The sequence below is a fragment of the Mustela nigripes genome, chromosome 15, assembly GCF_022355385.1.
Source record: "Mustela nigripes isolate SB6536 chromosome 15, MUSNIG.SB6536, whole genome shotgun sequence".
Classification (NCBI taxonomy): Eukaryota; Metazoa; Chordata; class Mammalia; order Carnivora; family Mustelidae; genus Mustela; species Mustela nigripes.
In genome coordinates, this window is record NC_081571.1 from 17,534,521 (window position 1) to 17,554,494 (window position 19,974).

Genomic DNA, 19,974 nt, shown 5'->3' on the forward strand with positions numbered 1-19,974 from the left:
TCAGACCACTTTTGGTAACAAGGCTATTAAGAATAGGGCTGAAGCGGGGCGCCTGGGTGGCTCAGTGGGTTAAGCCGCTGCCTTCGGCTCAGGTCATGATCTCAGGGTCCTGGGATCGAGTCCCACATCGGGCTCTCTGATCAGAAGGGAGCCTGCTTCCTCCTCTCTCTCTCTGCCTGCCTCTCTGCCTACTTGTAATCTCTCTCTATCAAATAAATAAATAAAATCTTTAAAAAAAAAAAAAAAAAAAGAATAGGGCTGAAGCATTTACTTGAGCATACAGCAGGACTTTTTACAACTTGTTTCTATTGTATAACTAGTTACCAGTTGCCAAACTATTACTTTGAAAGCGGACACAAGTTCTCATGCTATTATTTTGAACATACATTAAATGGCTACCTTTCTTTCTTTCTTTCTTTTTTTTTTTTTTTTACAAAAGATAGTGCTTACCTTGAGTTCTTTGCTTCCTAAAAGATTTTCTAAAAATAAAATATTGATATTTTTATCTTACTACCTGCCCAGGTAAGTTTAGTTTATGGTTTTCCAAGTAGAGAAAAAGAAAGAGCAGAACAATCTCTTGTAGGGACAGTCCTGGCCCTAAAGTTCTGTAATTCTACATAAATATCAGACTCTGAGCCACAAGTTAAAAATCAAGAATCACATGTGGAATCTAAGAAATGAAACAAATGAGCCAAGTGAAACGAAGAAAGGAAGACAGGCAGGCAGACAGGCTGGCAAACCAGGAAACAGATTCTTAACTACAGACAACAAACATGGCTACCGGAGGGGAGGTGGGTGCGGGTATGGGTTAACTAGGTGATGGGGATTCAGGAGTGCACTCCCTGTGATGAGCACCATGTATTGCAAAGAAGTGTTGAATCACGATACCATACATCTGAAACTAATAATACACTGTGTATTAACTAACTGGAATTTAAATTAAAAAAAAAAAGAAAGAAATTTCATTTAAGAAATATTAAGCATTCACAAGGGTAGCCAAGAATATAGAAGTCAATAAAGCACTGTGTTCTTTCCCTAAGACATTTCTGTCTTACACAAGTGTACAAATGGCTGTAACACAAAAAGAAATAATTTGGCATGGAAGGAAAATCACCTTGTGTTTTTTCCTCCGGGAAAGACTCATAAAGGATCATGGTTATTGTGTTCCCGTTGCTCTAATAAGCCTAAGTTATCTGGTATTTATGGAAAACTACTAGACTTATTTCATCAGACAGGTTTTGGAAAATGCCTGTAGATTTTTCCAAGAGGGTACAAGACAGTGTAGATGATTTCTTAGACACTTTGAACCTCCATTAACTGATTATATTGAACAACATCTCAAGAGTCACTATTTCGTGTTTGCTTTTCAATCTGACTTTAGAACTCTACTATTCTCAGCCATAAGTCAGAACACAGAAGTTCTGCAGATGAGTTACTAAAGCAGAAAGCTTATTATACCACTCGTCTTCCACGGATCTTACACTGGGCAATAACAAAGTTAGAGAGGAAATGGCTTAATAATTCCAAGGTATTTCACTACATGAATGTGCATAGTATCATAAGAAATTATAAGCAAGAGACAAAATTATATACAGAATAGATCAGAATTTTTTTAAATAGCAAAGGAAATAGAACCAATATATTAATGAGTGCCACCTCATCAATGAGACTGTGAGCCATTTTATCTTAATATTTTCCCATTTATTTCAAAATTCTTTACAATGATCTATATTAATCCTATAACAGAAAAGGCCAATTAAAACATAAATCTCGCATCTCTCCCTCTGTTTCTATGGCATGTTGTTTACAACATGGTTCAGATTTAAAATTGGATATTTTAAGTTCCACTTAATTTCTGAAACTGACTTCTTTCATATAATTTAGTTTCAAGGATTTAAACTAATCAGAAAAATCTGCTGTAACATAGTGTCCTCGACCACCACAAACACCCTTGAACACTGCAGGTTTGCATCTCTGCAATAATTGGGCCAGATGCTATTCATCTGTATCTCTTACTGGCCTGTCACCAATTTTTAAATCCATAGGACATATCGATGAGCTCTTCTCTTTATTCACTGGATGGCTGAGGCAATGTCAGGAAGATTTAGAGCAATTCTCCTGGCTCAGACAGTGAAAATTCTCTAACAAAATATTGTTTTCCCAAAGCATAAAAGTTCGTTCAATAGCAGAAATGCTCTACAGTTGGCGGATTTAATTATCCTAGCATCTTAAATGAAGCAGGACGCTGAGCGAGAAAACAAGCACCATGATAAGCACCTTACAGACGGTGGTTTCACTACAGACAGCACCATCACAGCTGACAGCTACACACAGCCACAGTCTGCAATGGCCACAGAGTTTCTAAATGGCCATGACCTATACTACACAGAACTCCAGAAGCAATGCAAGAAAGCCAAATGCGCAGCACATTGCCAACTGGTCGATCGCCCATTCAGTCATTTATTGAACAAGCATTTACCAGGTTAGGCCCTCGAGATTCAGAGGCCAAGAAGTCACCTTCCCTACTCTCATCCTCTAAATTCTAAAGGGAAGACATGACACCATGATAGTCAAAATGTCAACATAATTGAGATCTGTAGGGCTATCTACAATGGACAGGAATGGAGCTCTCTCCCAAGGAGAGGGAGCTGTCAGTTCTACATGGGCCAGTCAAGAAATGTTTCGTAGATGAGACCACCTTTGAATTGAATCTTGACCACAGTTCTTGCTTTCTGCAGAGCTGTGGTGATGACTCAATGAGATAAATATACATATAGCAACGAGCTCAGAGCACCAGGCACACAGGTGTTCATACTGTGATAGTAATAGTAATGTTACCATCACTGTATCGGTATAATGGGTCACCAATAAGATACTCTTAAGAAATAACAACTGAAGAAGCAAGTAAAGAAAATAATATCTAGGTTACATTCACAACTGACTGACAATAAATGGAATGATAAAAATAGTCGTTAGTAGTTTTAGTTATAGTACAGGCAATGGAAACAATGCAAGATGACCAAATCCACACTGACAAAATTATGCAACTATACATGTCTTATACTTTTAAGAAAGCCTGGCCAAGGAAAGCAGAGAGGAGAAGGACTAATATTTACAAAGGACCTACCACAGGTCAAGCCAGGACCTTTATATACATATTTTCTTTTTAAAATTTTATTTATTTCTTTGGGGGGGAAGGGGGCAGAGAGAGAGGGAGAGAATCTCCAGCAGATACCCTGCTGATCATGGAGCCCAATGCGGGCCTCAGTTACATGGCCCAGAGCTCATGACCTGAGGTGAAATCAAGAGATGCATGCTTAACCAACTGAGCCACCCAGATGTCCCTATGTATGTTCTTAATTAAGTATCCCACCAATATTATTATACATTATCATCGCCATTTTAAAAAGGAAACTGAAATTCAGATAATGTTATTGACTTGCAAAGGCCACACAACTAATGAGTAAGAAATTCAGAATTTTGATCTTATAAGCACTTTATCTCAAATTCCATGCTATTCTCATTACACTATGAAGTATTTTCAGGTGAAAAGCCATATGATTAGTCATTTTCATGTGAAAAGCCATATGATTAGTCATTACTAAAAGATCATTTTATTTTGTTTTTTTGTTTTCTGTTGTGTTTTTTATTCTTGCTTTTTTTTTTAAAGTAGATTCCACATGCAACACAGGCCTAAACATATGACCCTGAGATCAAGACCTGAGCTGAGATCAAAAGCAGGACATTTAACCAACTGAGCCACCTAGGCACTCCAAAAGATCATTTCAAATAGTTCATTCCCTCAACACATTTAAAATACGATTTATTTTTCAAAAACAATTTACCCTGAGCTTTTCAGGTATAATAAATACTGATAATTCAGTACCTACCACAGTGCTGGGTTTTGTCACATGGATTGTTTCATTTAATCCTTATGACAACTAATAAAGCAGTATTGTTATTCCCATTGTAAAGATGAGAAAACTGAGTATCAGAGACAGAATAGATTCCACTGTATCTAGGGGTACAGGACAGACAACTAGGTGTTTGAAACTGTATATAAAAACTAGTGTTCTTCCTCTATATTATGTTACTTCACATATCCATGCTTAAATTACAGCATACCTAAGCAAATTTCCTCATTACAAATAGATTCGATATACAGACTTTTTGAACTTAAGTAATCAGTTAACTGGGAAACTAAGTTAATTTTCCATGCCTAAACAAGAAACTAGATCAAGGGAAATTTCTCAGACAGAAACTGGAGCACAGGCCCAGCTGACTAAATGACTCTTTATATCATTCCAACATGCTCCCTCGGGGCATGGGAAACTCACCAGCCAAATCAGGGCTACTGGCCTTTGTGAAGCAGAAGTCACCATTAGGAGACAATCCCAAGCCCAGAGTCCTCTGAAAGTGCCCAAAGCACCGTCAGCATACTGGAGAGAGGGCTCACATCTTCACTTCTAGAGTGGGACACAGAGGAACTCAGAATTCATTTTATAGAAAATCAGTATTCAATTTACAGAAAACTGACTTTTCCTGAGACTAAGCCTTAAAATATACATCACTGCAAGAACACACAGTTACATTATCAGAGCTGCTCAGACTAGAACAAAAGGACTTAACTCTTCTCTATTTGATGGAGTTAACATCTATGTAAGGACAGGTATAGCTTATAAATCCTAAATATCAACAGAAAGCACGTAACCTAAAATAGCCCATTCAATCCCAGACATTTTAATTCTCTAAGTGAAGTATCATAATTACTCTTAAGCTCCTTTTTCTTTGAAAACAGCTAAGATTTCCCATCAATTCAGAGCTCTAACGAATCACGAGGATGGTTTAGCATGTGCTCTGAGTTTCTGCAGGAAATTTTAATTTGACATTTTAAAATGTAAGCTGAATTATTTGTATCAACTGTGTGTTTATATCAATTGCAAACAAAACTAAAAGGTGTTACATTCGCTTTCACAACATAGATAATATACCAATCATATAGTAAAAAAAAAAAAAAAAAAAAAAATCTGTCCACTAAAAACGAAGGCTTTAAATATGCTCGAAGAAGTTAATTAGAGCTGTCACAGAAGTTTTATTTTTTTAAAAAAAGGGAAAAGGCACTACCACCAATGGCTACAGAGAATCTCATTTTCTAGTCCAACCAAATCCCAACACATCCTCAATTCCTTCCTTTCCACTTGAAAATGTCCGGCTTCCACATTTCCTAGGCTCATTCATTCCTATAGTCAAGGTAGATGCAGGAGCAACACAGACCATTTTGTTTTAAGGTGTAAGGGGAAGAAATGTTCTAAAGTCTCCAAACTTAAGGCTGAACCAAATCAATCTTACTTCAGATTAGAAACAGGTATTCAAAACCAAGAGAGGAGATGTGCCTGGGTGGCTCCCTTGGTTAGGCGGCCGAATCCTGGCTTTGGATCAGGTCATGGTATCAGCATCCTGGGATCAAGCCCCACATTAGGCTCTGCACTCAGCAGGGAGTCTGCTGGAGCTTTTCTCCCTCTCCCCATCCCCCAACTCCTGCACGTGCACGTGTACGTGCACGTGTGCCCTCTCTCTCAAACAAATAAATCTTAAAAAAAAAAAAAAAGGAAAAAATCAAAGACTACCTTGTGATATCTGAATGATAGATTCCTAGTGACCAGATTACCATTTCCTGAATTCCAATAAGCTCATATCCCAATTACTGAAAATAAATGGCTGCAATTATTATGACTCCCTTATAAGCATCTTTCCAGCTTTGTGTTCGTAATAGACAAGGGGATTCAAGGATCAAAAGACACAGAGAAGACAGTGCAGTAACTGATTAACTTACTGACAGCCACTGGGATTTCTTTTACACAGCACTAGAGTCTGAAAGTTTGTGTCCCCCGGAATCCATATAATGAGATCTAACCCATTAGGGGACAGTGTTAAGAGGTGGGGCCTTGGGGAGGTCATTAGGACACGTGGGTGAAGCTCTCAAGTATGGGATTGGTACCCTCTCAAAAGAGGGCCAAGGACACCTTCACCCCTTTGGCCCTGTGAAGACACTGAAAAAGGCACTTTGTATGAACCAGGAAGTGGGTTCTCACCAGACCAGGTCTGCTGGCACCTTGACATTGGATTCCAGCCTCCAGAACGGTAAGAAATACACTTTTGTTGTAGATAAGCCCCTAATCTGTGGTACTTCGCTACAGCCACACAAAGTTAAGGAAGCAGTGATGATGTCTGTTCTCACAGTTGACCAGTCTAAACCAGTTTATGAGTACCTTCACTCTAGCTCAGTGACTCCCCGGGTGTTCTCCATTAGGAAGACAACAAGCGGCTTGCTCACTCCAGCACGCTAGCAACGGGGGATTTTACAAAGTGCACGACCTACGTGACATGTCTGTAAGATAAAAATGTAACATCTCCAGTGAGTTTCTCCTGGGCTACTAATGGATGCTGTTGTTTTGTGTGGATCTGCAATACGAGGGCAGACAGCATGGGCGTGTGCATACCTTTTCTACTTAAAGAGCAACTCAATTTATCATTGCTCTATTTCAGTGCGGAAGGGGCGGTCACGGGGCAGTGCCTTATCTGTGATTTTGACGGTATAAATTGCCTGCTTCGGCACTGGCTATTCTAAGACTTGCTTACCGTTGTTTATATTTCTAAGCAAGGATCCAGTAATCACAGATTTAGAAGACTGAACAGCTCAAGACAGCCAGATTAGCTGTTCCAAAAAAGGAGTCAGGAGATATATGACCGTATCTTTTGTAGCAAATTTTGTACCTTTTGGGTTGATTTCAGTCACTAAATGGTCAAACCCTAAATAACCTCTGGAAGTAGCTGCTTGGCCGGGTAAGTGAATAACCCACAGAAAATTCCCACCTTCCAGTGCCTGGACTGAGGCAAGAGGAAAAGATTCTCATACCCTGCAAAAGCTCCCTTCGAATATGGAGAAAAGGAATGTGATTAGAACCGTCAGCTAGAAAATGGCCTCTTTCCTTCTTTCGGGGCCCTTGATTGAGGCCCAGATAAATAATGCATCACTGAAATGAAGACGAGGCAAGCATTTCCTTGACCTCCCAGCCGTGCTGGCAAAAGGGTGAGCAGAGGCCCCCTGAAAGGTGTGAGGAGGAGGAGGAGGCAAGTTTGCAGCAACCATTTACTGAAGCTTCAGTGCCCCTGAATAAAGGACGGACTTGAAATGATCAGAAAGGGTCTGTGCACCAGCAGGCTGCTTATGAGCCTCAACGGTCAGCTGGGGAAACTGCAGCTTCCTACAAAATGTTCTCTACAAAATGTTCTCTACAGGGTGCAGTGTTTCCAATATGTTGATTTCCTTATCTGGGCCTAAAAACCTCAACAACAACAACAACAACAACAAAAGCACTGTATAATGAACTCTTGGTTAAGGCCTAAAGCACACCCAAAGGCAACTGGGCAAGGAGGTCCAGTGGTAGGAGGAGCACGTGAGAAGGGCCTGTGGTCTCCGCCTTCCAGTGCCCATTCCTGGGTGGCTGATGCAACAGCAGGCACGCGCTCTCACTGTTCATTTGTCACTGTTCTGTTGTCAAAGAGCCCAGAGTCACGAGTCTCCATCCCACAGAAACATCCACAAGCTGCCTGAAGGTGATCTGAAAAGCCACCCCTGCCCCATACATCGCTTGCTCTCTACACATTTATTCAACGCACTCAACCTATTAATTTTTAAGCAGTTCTATTTCCTCAATACAAAAAAGAAAATTACCTTTAAAAGCTTTCCTGGGCACTGGATTTCCCATAGCGCTTTTGGAGTTGATATAAGAGTTGTTACACGATCCAAACAAAAAAGAGGTGAAAGGAGTGATTTTAAGGATAACATCCTGCCAACAGCACACGGACCCTGACGCCACCGTGGGCAGGATGAAATGGCAGAGGCATGGGCTGCCAGTCCACCTGGCTGGGAGGAAAGTGGTTCATTCTCAGAGGCCTATCAAGCCCTGGTCTCTGCCAAGGCTGTCAAAGCACTCTAACAAACCTCCCGTGGGGGTGGATTTCCATTATGAGTAGAAATGATTCTCAAGACTCCAGGGCTCCAGGAGGAAGCATCTTTGCTCCTACTGGGAACCCAAGCAAAAAAGTCTTTATATTCTTTCCACTCTATCTTCCAATTCCTCTGCTTTTCACCACTCCTGCTATGAAGAGAACATGCCACAACAGCAAATCAAATGCTACACACACACACACCCTCTGAATAAAACCATCAGCGGAATGACCACAGGAAAATAATACAGAGCAGAAAACTTTCAGATGATAGTCCCTGGACAAATTACTCACTTGAAAATTCTTTCTCAGTACATGCACATTACATGCACATCTCTTTAGTGTTTTAATATAATCTTCTGTGATATAGTGGTTAAGAGCATAATCTCTGGAGAGAGACATTTACAACTCTGGCATTTACATCTCTGGTCTTGGACATCTTATTTTTAAATAACAAGTTCTGTGCCTTGGCATCCTCCTCTGTTAAATGGGGATTGGAATCAACTGTTATGAGGATTAAACATGTTAATACATGCAAAACATTTAGAATAATGCAAATAAAGCTATGATCATTATTATTATAGTTCAAAATTGCTTTCACATGTATTATTATAGTTGTCCCCACAAGCACTCTATGAAACAGAAGTGATCATTTTATCTATGTTTTATTGGTAAGTATGAGGCTCAGTGAAGTGATTTGCTGAAAACAAAAATAATCTGGCCAAACCAAGATTTGAATTGTGGTCTTTTGGCATTAAACCTTAGATTGTTTTCCATTACATGGTATTATTTACATGTAAACAACAACAAAAGCAACTATTATAAAATACAGACACTAGATTAAACTCCTAAAAAGAAGAAAACGATTGAGAACATCATTGTACCCAGTTTAGGAATTCATTCTTGGAATAAGCAAATGATGAGCTGATGGTAGAACTTATAATGTAGCTAAAGCTTGTTTTTAGGTTCACTGTGTAGTACTTTGGAACCCCCAAAATTCTGAAGCGAGGGGAGAAGAGGAATGTATATCAATTTGTATTCGTTGCTGTATATTATACTTTTTGTGAAAATAGGTAAACTGTCACCTTGAGAAACCCCAATATACAAAAATGCAGAACTACCAGATGGTTGAGTGACTCATTACGAAAGGAACCACCAAAGGGCTCAAATGTTTAAATGTGAGCCCTGCTCTCTTACATTGCTCTAATTCACAAGCTAGCAATGGACTTCTTGATCAATGACATTCAGGCTACGCCCGCTTAGATCTAGAAGACTGAGAATTTCATCCCTCAGCATTCTTCTTCACATGACACTTAGACAAGTTTTATGAGACAAGCAGAAGACTGGTGAATATAAATGAACAACTGGCAGATATTCCTTCTTTCCTAATGAATTTTGTAATTTAGAGCATTTGAATGGCTCCCTAGGGGAAGAATTCTTTCATGACTAACACTCTTTCTAGTAATTGCATCTATTTCTAATTCATAAAATTTAAATGCTTGTTAGCCTTCAAGAACTTGTCTTCTATTTAATAAAGATTAATCTTTTATTTTTTTAAAGATTAACCTTCTAATTTATGAATCTAGAATTGATTTTTAATATGTACTCTACATACAAATTATCCCTCACACAAATTATCCCTCAAAATAATTTTTAAAAACCATGTGGACAGATGCACATTGAAAACTAAATTTCAAGCAAAGGGAGTACGCTAAAAATTATCATCTTAAACAAAAAGACACAAAAACTCTGAAAGACCAGCAACTTGCACTCTACGTATATCAGTACATATCAGTGATATCTATATATCTATACATATATCTATATATCATATATATATACACATAGATACACACACACACACACACACACACACACACACACATACCACTGTCAGGGTTCTGTCAAACCTTTATAAAAGTCCACACAAGACTTCCCTTTAAGTTCACCTGAGCAACTCACATTTAAATGCCCTCTCATCCAAGTCAACCAATGACCATTCCATAGCTAAAGAAACACACCCCTTCACTATTAATTCTGAAACTGTTTTCAGTACAAGATGTACAAGATGTATAATATTCTAGAAATATGCCTCTTAAAGCCATTCAGATGGAAATATTTCATCCTTTTGATATGTACTATAAAATCCATAAAATTTAAATCTCTCTAGTGAACATTACTGAGACATAAAGTATTATTTAAACCAAAGAAAGGAAATTAGATTTTTCTCTAATGGTCAGAGTTTACGTCTCAGTCATGCTTAAGGCTATAAGACATTACTACATGAAAAAAATTTAAACAAGACAAAAAGCACCTTTATGTTAAGTAATTAATAACTGAAAAAACAGAAATCTGTGAGTAATCATTTAAGCTTCAGAGATAGGTATTGCGCTTTATTCCTACGGTTAATCCTGTCTACCTCTATCCTCAGTCTGGATGGAGATCAACAGCTATGTATTTGTTAAGCACGTGACCCAACTTCCTCAACTTCAGCAAAATGCATGTTTCACATTCCCTCCCCCATCCGACCCCCCGTGCCACACAGATCCCCCAAGTCCTTGGTTCTTTCCTGTAAAGTCGAAGTCATCCCACGACACCCCTCTTACCTGTTTCCCGTCCAGGGTGTACAGGCGTTTCACCACTCCCGAGTCCAGCTTGATGGCATCGGTGATGTCAGTGAGAACCTGCTCAAAGGAATGAGCGGTTTTCTTGTTCAGCAGAATCCTGACAGCTTTCCGTGGCTTCACCCCACTTCGGATGATGGTGACCAGCTTGGGCCGGATGAAATCCTTATTTTCCCGCACCTCTGATGGGCTCCCTTTGGCAGTGGCCAGTGAAGACACTGCCCGGGAAGCCGAGGTGGTCTTGACATTCACGGACCAGTTGGGATTCACGTTCTTGGTGTACTCCAGTTTCTTGAAGGGCTCTATTGACCCACACACATAGCTCTCTCCTACGGAAGACAGAAATATATTTATTTTATTTCTTTTTAAGATTCTTTATTTGACAGAGATCATAAGTAGGCAGAGAGGCAGGCAGTGCGGGGGGGGGGGGGAGGCTCCCTGAGCAGAGACCCCCCCCCCAAAACACAACGCGGGGCTCAATCCCAGGACCCTGAGATCATGACCTGAGCTGAAGGCAGAGGTTTAACCCACTGAGCCACTCAAGTGCCCCGGAAGTGAGAAATATATTTAAATTTACACTAAGGTGAACTCTTTTCCTTTTTCCTAGTCTCTGATTTTTCCTTTTCTACCAGAAGTGAGAGCAAGTTTTGACTTTCTTTCTTTTTTTTTTTTTAAAGGTTTTATTTATTTATTTGACAGAGAGAAATCACAAGTAGTCGGAGAGGCAGGCAGAGAGAGAGAGAGGGAAGCAGACTCCCCGCTGAGCAGAGAGCCCGATGCGGGACTCGATCCTAGGACCCTGAGATCATGTCCTGAGCCGAAGGCAGCGGCTTAACCCACTGAGCCACCCAGGCGCCCCAAGTTTTGACTTTCTGAACAATGGAAGCATGACTAACAATTAATGAAAAGAATGATTTTTTTTTTTTTTTACTTCTAATCTGGCTCTGTCAACACCAGATTGATACCTTAGAGAGGGAAAAAATCATCATTCTTCCCTTTCTTCATTTACTGACTGCTTTTTCTGACAGAAATACAGACATTGAATAGACATCAAGAATAAAATTGAATTTAAAAAAGGAAGTATTTTTTGGGATTTGGGGCTATTTATATTTGCAGGAAACTTCAAAATCAGAGGTACCTACATTTAGGAATAATGTAAATAACACAATTTGAAAACTTAAAGTGGATCAGAAAACAGCTTCTTAGAATAGTTCTGTGATTCACTGTATGGTGAGAGATGGGAGCTACAGTTGTGCTGAGCACAGCATAGCAAAGGTATGGAGAAGCTGAATCACTACATTGTACACCTGGAGGTAATGCAACATTGTGTGTCAAATATACTCAAATTTAAAAATTTTTAAAAAGCTATGTAATTTATAATTTTGATGGGAATGTGTGCTAAACATTTTGTAAATTCAAGTAAAATTCCAATAACAAGCAAAAGTTCTGTCACCTTCTAGACCCCAAGATCTCACCTGCTGCTGTTCGCCTGCTTGGACCCACCATCCTCTGTCCCAAGTTCCTCCTTAAGTACTTCTTTCCAGTTTATCTCTTAATCAGGCAAAAGCCCCAGGGAGCACAGCATCCCCTGAAGGAAACCAAAACTGCCCCTCAAGCAATAATGGATGTTTGCCAGAAGAGCCATCCAAACGCAAACCATTCAGACCAGTTAGAGTTTAATCACTAAATCAGCCCCCCAACCCAGATGGACAATGGTACTACCCACAGTTACCTTTACCCCATTGCAATGCTAAAAATTCATCCCCAGGAGGTGGAGACTTAACATGCAAATGAAACATTTGATGTTTGAAGCAGCCTGGTCTGTCCACTGGACCTGAGTTCCCCTTTCCCAGGATTTCCGACCCTACACACTTAAACAGTGTCCTTTCAAGCTGTTGTTCGGAGAGTCAGTCTGACACCTTTGTACTGACTGTATGTCCCTTCAGCTGCAGCTGCCTGTGCTTTTATTTATTATTTTTATAAACACACAATGTATTATTAGCCCCAGAGGTACAGGTGTGTGAATCACCAGGTTTACACACTTCACAGCACTCACCATAGCACCTACGCTCCCCAATGTCCATAACCCCACCTCCCTCTCCCTACCCACCTCCCCTGGCAACCCTCAGTTTGTTTTGTGAGATTAAGAGTCTCTTATGGGGGCCCGCCTGGGTGGCTCAGTGGGTTAAAGCCTCTGCCTTCAGCTCAGGTCATGATCCCAGGACCAGCCCCACACAGGGCTCTCTGCTCGGCGGGGAGCCTGCTTCCCTCTCTCTCTCTGTCTGCTTCTCTGCCTGCTTGTGATCTTCGTCTGTCAAATAAATAAATAAAATCTTAAAAAAAAAAAAAAAAGAGTCTCTTATGGTTTGTCTCCCTCCCGATCCCATCTTGTTTCATTTATTCTTTTCTACCCCCCAAACCCCTCATGTCGCATCTCCACTTCCTCATATTAGAGAGATCATATGATAGTTGTCTTTCTCTGATTGAGTTATTTCGCTAAGCATAATACCCTCTAGTTCCATCCACGTCATCGCAAATAGCAAGATTTGATTTCTTTTGATCTGCCTGTCCTTTAAACACTGGGTCCAGTCTCATTTCTACTGTTGCTGGGTCCAAAGACCCGAATCCTGTAACAACCACACTGCCTGTCCTCCCATTTACACGGGGCCAAGTGCAGCGATCCGCATACACTAGGAAGCCAATTCATGTTTGTTTACAGATAAAAAGTTCTGAGAATGGTTAACTTATAAACTGTAGCTTCAGAAACTGACTCTAAAATAAGTGTAATTACATAAAATGAATAAGGTTCGAGGATCTAATGAATAACATGGTGACTATATACTGTGGTATAACTGAAATTTGCTGAGAGTAGAACTTAAGTATTTTCTCAAAAAAAGAAAAAAGATAAATAAATAGTAAATAATGGATGTGTTAATTAACTTGGTGGAGGGAATCTTTCACAATATATACATATATCAAATCATCATGAGGTAGGCTTTAAATATCTTACAGTTTTGTTAGTTATACTCCAGTAAAGCTGGGGTGAAAAAAAAGAAGAAAAAGGAAGAAAGAAATTAATTAAATTAGATTTTATTAAAAATGGCTCCTTAACACAGAATTGTTTAATGAAAATACTCTATTAAATAGATGTGGCTCGCACAAAAAAGAAAGTAACACACATACCAAGTGATGATAAATCATAAAATGAACGAATATATATATATATATATATATATATATATATGTATATATGTAAATATTTCATAAAGTTAGGTCAGTGCATTTTGAAGTTAAAGATTTTATCATGGCTTTTTTGTGTGTTATTCTTTATAACAAGGAGTAGTTAAAATGCTAAAAATCTTTCATAATTGCAGGTAAAGTGACCTAGGTCTAATCCTACACAGCCCATTTACTTTTATCTAAATCCTTGTTCTATTTTTAAATTACTAGTGCAAGCATCCAAAGCCACAGTATCCACATAAAAATAATTGAACCAGGGTTTCAAAAATAAGAAAGCATTGTTATACATGTTATCAAACATTTACTCTGTAAGTGCTTTTAGAATACATTCTAGTGGGTGTTTATATATTGTGTCTTACTATAAGTTGCACACATAGTAAATTCAGCAAACCCCTTCTCTATTCACCTAGCAGGTTATTACTGGTCCCAACTATGCTTTTCTTAAGATGTATGTAGAGATCAAAAACATATGCATGGGGGGGTCCCAACGACAGTGGTGCTTCTGAGGCTTTGTGGAGATGGGGGAATGTTCTGATGGGAAGAGAAATGGAAGTCTGAGCTCTGGCCTCTTAAGATCTTGGGCAAGTCCCTTAGTCTTCTCAGTGGTAGTTTATCTATATATCTGATGAAACTATTTCAGTGGAGACTCATCTCACTCTGTTTTTGTGAAGATCAAATTAGATGACAGAGGTTACAGTAATCTCAAATACAAAACTTCTACACAAATGGAAACCCCCTCTAAGGCTGCATTACCCTGATTGTGCAGTAAGCCTGAAAGGAAAATTAAAAAAACAAAATTACTAGAAATCCGTGAGCAGATCGTACATTATAAGGTATTAATTGTTTCTAGCTAGTTACAGCAGACGTCACCTTGGGTCCATCTCAATATGAGGGGGCCCCAAATGGTCCTCAACAAAGCAGACACAGCCCAAAATAGAGCAGGCAAAACCCATCTGTCGGAATTCTGTGCTAATCGGGGATATGCAACTGTCTGATTATTTCTAAGTTTATGTCCTAAGCTAATAATTAATATCAAAACAAAGTGAGTGGTTTATGTAAGGGCCTATTTAGCCAGAGCAGCCCCACCTCGGTTAAACAGCCATTTTGTTGTTTATGCAGTAAAACTTTTAACTGACCCTGTCCCCCTCCTCCCCTTCTCCCCTCAACTTACTTAAAAGCAAGTCCTTGCCATTTGCGACAACATGGATGGAACTAGAGCGTATCATGCTTAGCGAAATAAGTCAAGCAGAGAAAGACAACTATCATATGATCTCCCTGATATGAGGAAGTGGTGATGCAACATGGAGGCTTAAGTGGGTAGAAGAAGAATAAATGAAACAAGATGGGATTGGGAGGGAGACAAACCATAAGTGACTCTTAATCTCACAAAACAAACTGAGGGTTGCTGGGGGGAGGGGGTTTGGGAAAAGGGGGTGGGATTATGGACATTGGGGAGGGTACGTGCTTTGGTGAGTGCTGTGAAGTGTGTAAACCTGGTGATTCACAGACCTGTACCCCTGGGGATAAAAATATATGTTTATTAAAAAAAAAAAAAAAGAAGGGAATCTTTCTGCCCTTCAACAGACGAATGGATAAGGAAGATGTGGTCCATATACACTATGGAGTATTATGCCTCCATCAGAAAGGATGAATACTCAACTTTTGTAGCAACATGGATGGGACTGGAAAAGATTATGCTGAGTGAAATAAGTCAAGCAGAGAGACTCAGTTATCATATGGTTTCACTTACTTGTGGAGCATAACAAATATCATGGAGGACATGGGGAGTTGGAGAGGAGAAGGGAGTTGGGGGAAATTGGAAGGGGAGGTGAACCATGAGAGACTATGGACTCTGAAAAACAATCTGAGGGGAATGAAGTGGTGGGGGGGTGGGAGGTTGGGGTACCAGGTGGTGGGTATTATAGAGGGCACAGATTGCATGGAGCACTGGGTGTGGTGCAAAAATAATGAATACTATTATGCTGAAAATAAATAAATTTAATTTAAAAAAAAAAAAAAAAAAAAAGCAAGTCCAGGAAACCAGTCCCAGGTAACAAAGCCCAAATACAAGGGTGGTCAGGTCAGGTAGAGATAATAGCCTGAACGCAGGGAATGCATGGATGAGTCGGGTCAAGTGGAGACATCCAATCAATGGGGCGCGCATACTGTCTTCCCAGCTTCCAAGGAGTACAGGCCCCGACTTTTGGGCGCCAATTCTGACCAAAATGATAGGCTAGTTCTAATAGCTACTATGGGGTGAATTGTAATTCAATTGGCCACCCGTGTGTGACCTAGCATGACTGTGCAGCTTTCTCTGTGTGTTACAATTTCATTGGCCACCTGTGTATGGCCAGGCCCAACCACATGGCCTTTGCTCTATAAAAGTTAGTCTGTAAGGTAGGGAGGGGTCGCCTCTTTGCAAGGGACGTCCCTGGCTGGTCAGTTTGATTCTTGATGCTTGGCGTGAAATAAAGCTTTGCTTGACCTTCGCTTTGTATTAGTCTCACTCCTTTGACCATGGACCCATTATTGGGGGACCCAACAGTTTATACTCCAAGAACAACAAAAAAACTTTTTAACTTCAAAAAATATATAATTAGGAAAGCTAGGAATTTTAAAGTACTTGCATTAACAATATGGAGTGGGTTTGTTAAAAAAGAATATTAACACTTTTTTTACATTTTAATAAAGAACACTGAAAAAAAAATTGAAGCATGACACTTTTGAGAAGGTAATGCTAATTTGGTTTTAGCAACAATGACCGGAAGAAACATATGTTAAATCTGTGCTGTCCCTTAGTGTCTCCTCTGCCTGGCTGAAAAGGAATCTTGGGGAAGGGTGTGAGATCCAATAAAGAATGATATTGTGCCACATGGAAAGCGACAGCACTTTCAGAAGAGGACAGAGCTGGTCACCAAACCCAAGATCACATACCACTCACTGCTGCCATTTAGAATCTACTACACTGTTCAGGAATTCAATAAGACAAGATGGGTTTCCTTATGCTAAAAAGCTTCTATTACATTTTGCAAATATATTTACATTAAAGACTTATTTGACCCCACATTTTGGCAACTTTTCTTTTAATCATAATTCTGAACTTCTTCCCACCTCTAGAGATACTGCCTTGTCTTGACTCAATTTAAAGTTGATTTTCTGAATTTTTTAGAAAATAACTTTTTAATTAATGTATTAATATCATCGACAACTGTAAATTAGCAAATGTAATTGTTCTGAATGCAAAGAATATATCATCTTAATTTGGTCAAATAGCTATGTGTATCCAGTGTTTAATCTCTCCCTAAATGGGGCCACAACTTAAGGGATATGTTATATTCTTGATTAGAAAATCATCAAAAGGTTGCATTCAAGTCCTGACAGATACGGGTATTAAAGGCCACTGAAAAATTAAAAAATAAAGTAATACTTGTAATCCCTGTAATAAACTTCCTATATACACTAAGCCATCCCAAAGGTTTATGGTGTAATTTATACTGCAACAATAAAATAAAAGTTAATTTAGCAAAACCAAAGTATATTTGAGCAAAATGGTCTGATGTTATATTTATAATAAAAAATTATACTTGATCTTCAAACTATTTCTGGCACAGAGCTGCTAAAACCCTTGGAATTTCCTAAGTGATTAGAGAAATAAAGATATCTTGATATGCATAACAAGCCCCTTTCAACCACATTTTAGTTTATGTTAACAAGGAGGCCTGGAAAGCACATGAGGATGGGGGCTGGATGCCAGGGGAACCATCAGTGTGATGAGAAGGTAGAAGCTTTCAGTCTACCTCCCTGACTTTAGAGAGGGGAGAGGGGCTAGTAGCTGAATCCAGTGATTTAATCACTTGTGCCTATGAAATGAAGCATCCATTTAAAAAAAAAAAAAAAAAAGGACAGGGTCCAGAGAGCTTCCAGTTGGTGAATATTCAATGGGAGTGGTGAGCTCAGAGAACATGAAGGCTCCAATCCCTTTCCATAGTGCTTGCCTGATGCATCTCTTCCATCTGGCTGCTCCTAAATTATATACTTTTATAATAAACTGGTAATCCAGGAAGTAAAATGTTTTCCCATGTTCTGTGAGCCACTCTTGCAAATTAATTGAACCAAATGAGAGGGGTCATGGGAACCTCTTATCTATTTATTGGCCAACCCATCAGAAGCACAGGTGACCACTTGGTTTTGATTGGTGGGTATACGGGTAAGACCCACACACAGGTCAGAATGGGTGACCAGCATTTGAGGACCCCAAATGTGCTTTGAAAGTTTGTGATTATTTACTGTAGGTGAAGCTTAATAAGGATGGCAAGATGGAAAGATCATAGATGGTTTAAAGGAAATGGTGTAACAGTCTATTTAGAAGTAGAGCTGGGAATTACCAAACATCATGACTTACTTGCTGGTTGGTTATCATACTGCTGGTTTTGTTCCAGTTTATTCAATCTAAAAATCTTTGTGTTAAGACTGATTCTCAACTTGAAATTTAATAATCTGGGTGTCCAAGACACCCCAACAAATAGAGAGCTGTATAAGAAGCATCTGTCTGGATTTCTGTGGCATTTATAAAAGTCAAAAAACTAGTATCTGCTTTTTTTTTTAAGATTTTATTTATTTATTTGACAGGCAGAGATCACAAGTAGGCAGAGAGGCAGGCAGAGAGAGAGGAGGAAGCAAGCTCCCCGCTGAGCAGAGAGCCTGACACGGGGCTCGATCCCAGGACCCTGGGATCTTGACCTGAGCTGAAGGCAGAGGCTTTAACCCTCTGAGCCACCCAGGCGCCCCCTAATATCTGCTTTTAAACACAGATAAAAATCAAGAAAATGACTGTTAAAAAGAAAAAAAAATAAGGAAATAAAGCATGATATTATGTTGGGATCCAACCAATGCTTACTAAAATAACAGAATATGTTAATTTCTTCCCTGAAAGATCTAAGTATTTTGGGGCTCTTGGAGAAATGGAATGATTTCTGTGTAAGCATATTAGATTATTTTTCAGGTCCTGAAGGTTCTATGTTTAACTTTGTTTTCAAAAAATCACACAAGCATTTGTAAATTTATTATATTGCTACTGTTCAAAATATGGAAATAAATGTTCTTTAACAAAGTTTATTATTTCAAAACCTGTAAAGTTAATTCTATTTGGCCATGAGCTCCCATTATGAAATTAAAGATTTTCCACTTAAAGGAAATTATCTAAGTCACTACTGAAAACTTCCAGGAATGTGATACCAGCTTCCTGGTTGACCAGGCCTATGATGAATGAGCTAGGAAGGTATCCTTCCACAAGATCACATATTAGGAGATTCTAGAAGCTTGCTCCATTTTCCCCTTACTGCTGGAGCTTTTTCTTTGGCTCAGAGTGGGACTTGTAAATGTCCTATATAACATCACTTGACCTCAGTCTGAAAATGACCTAATCTCTGGTTGCTACTTCCTCTAGGACTTCTTTAGTTCCAAAAGTGGCATATTCAGAAGAATCTTAAGTGAGAGATACCTATAAAAATTTCATTTTTCCAGCGAATAAAGCTTCTCAATAAAAGCTGTAGACTTGGGGTGCCTGGGTGGCTCAGTGGGTTAAGCCACTGCCTTCGGCTCTGGTCATGATCTCAGGGCCCTGGGATCGAGTCCCGCATCAGGCTCTCTGCTCAGCAGGGAGCCTGCTTCCCTTCCTCTCTCTCTGCCTACCTCTCTGCCTACTGGTGATCTCTCTCTGTCAAATAAATAAATAAAATCTTTTAAAAAAATAAATAAATAAAAGACACTGATTTAAGAAGATTTTGATAGTGCTATTAAAGGCAAGAGAAAAGATTCCTCAAAGGCACTTTGGGTCATTCTTCCATGGAATTCTTTTATAATATCATAGTATACAAAAATAAGCTTCCAGAAAATAAAATTTGAATGTGTATGTCATACCTATAGAAAATGTCAAGTTCTCAAATTCAAAGCAACAGAAAAATAACATTAAAAAAAATGAGAGATCCAAATTTTTAAATTTAAAAGTACTCTGAAAAGTAGGGAAATTAAAATAAAAAGGCAAAAACAGACTGAGGATCTACACAGAACAACGGGTTACTATACTGGGCAAAGCTTGTTA

At 39.2% G+C, this 19,974-nt stretch overlaps 1 protein-coding gene across 5 annotated transcripts in view; it reads right to left on the bottom strand.

Annotated features, from left to right (window-relative positions):
- Nucleotides 1–19,974, bottom strand: part of DCLK1 (doublecortin like kinase 1) — a 349,188-nt gene that overhangs the window by 313,889 nt on the left and 15,325 nt on the right. For all 5 annotated transcript variants that reach the window (XM_059378351.1, XM_059378350.1, XM_059378354.1 and 2 more), the window contains exon 3: nt 10,617–10,963. In XM_059378351.1, the coding sequence (XP_059234334.1) occupies nt 10,617–10,963 (347 nt within the window). The remainder of the gene's footprint in view (nt 1–10,616; nt 10,964–19,974) is intronic.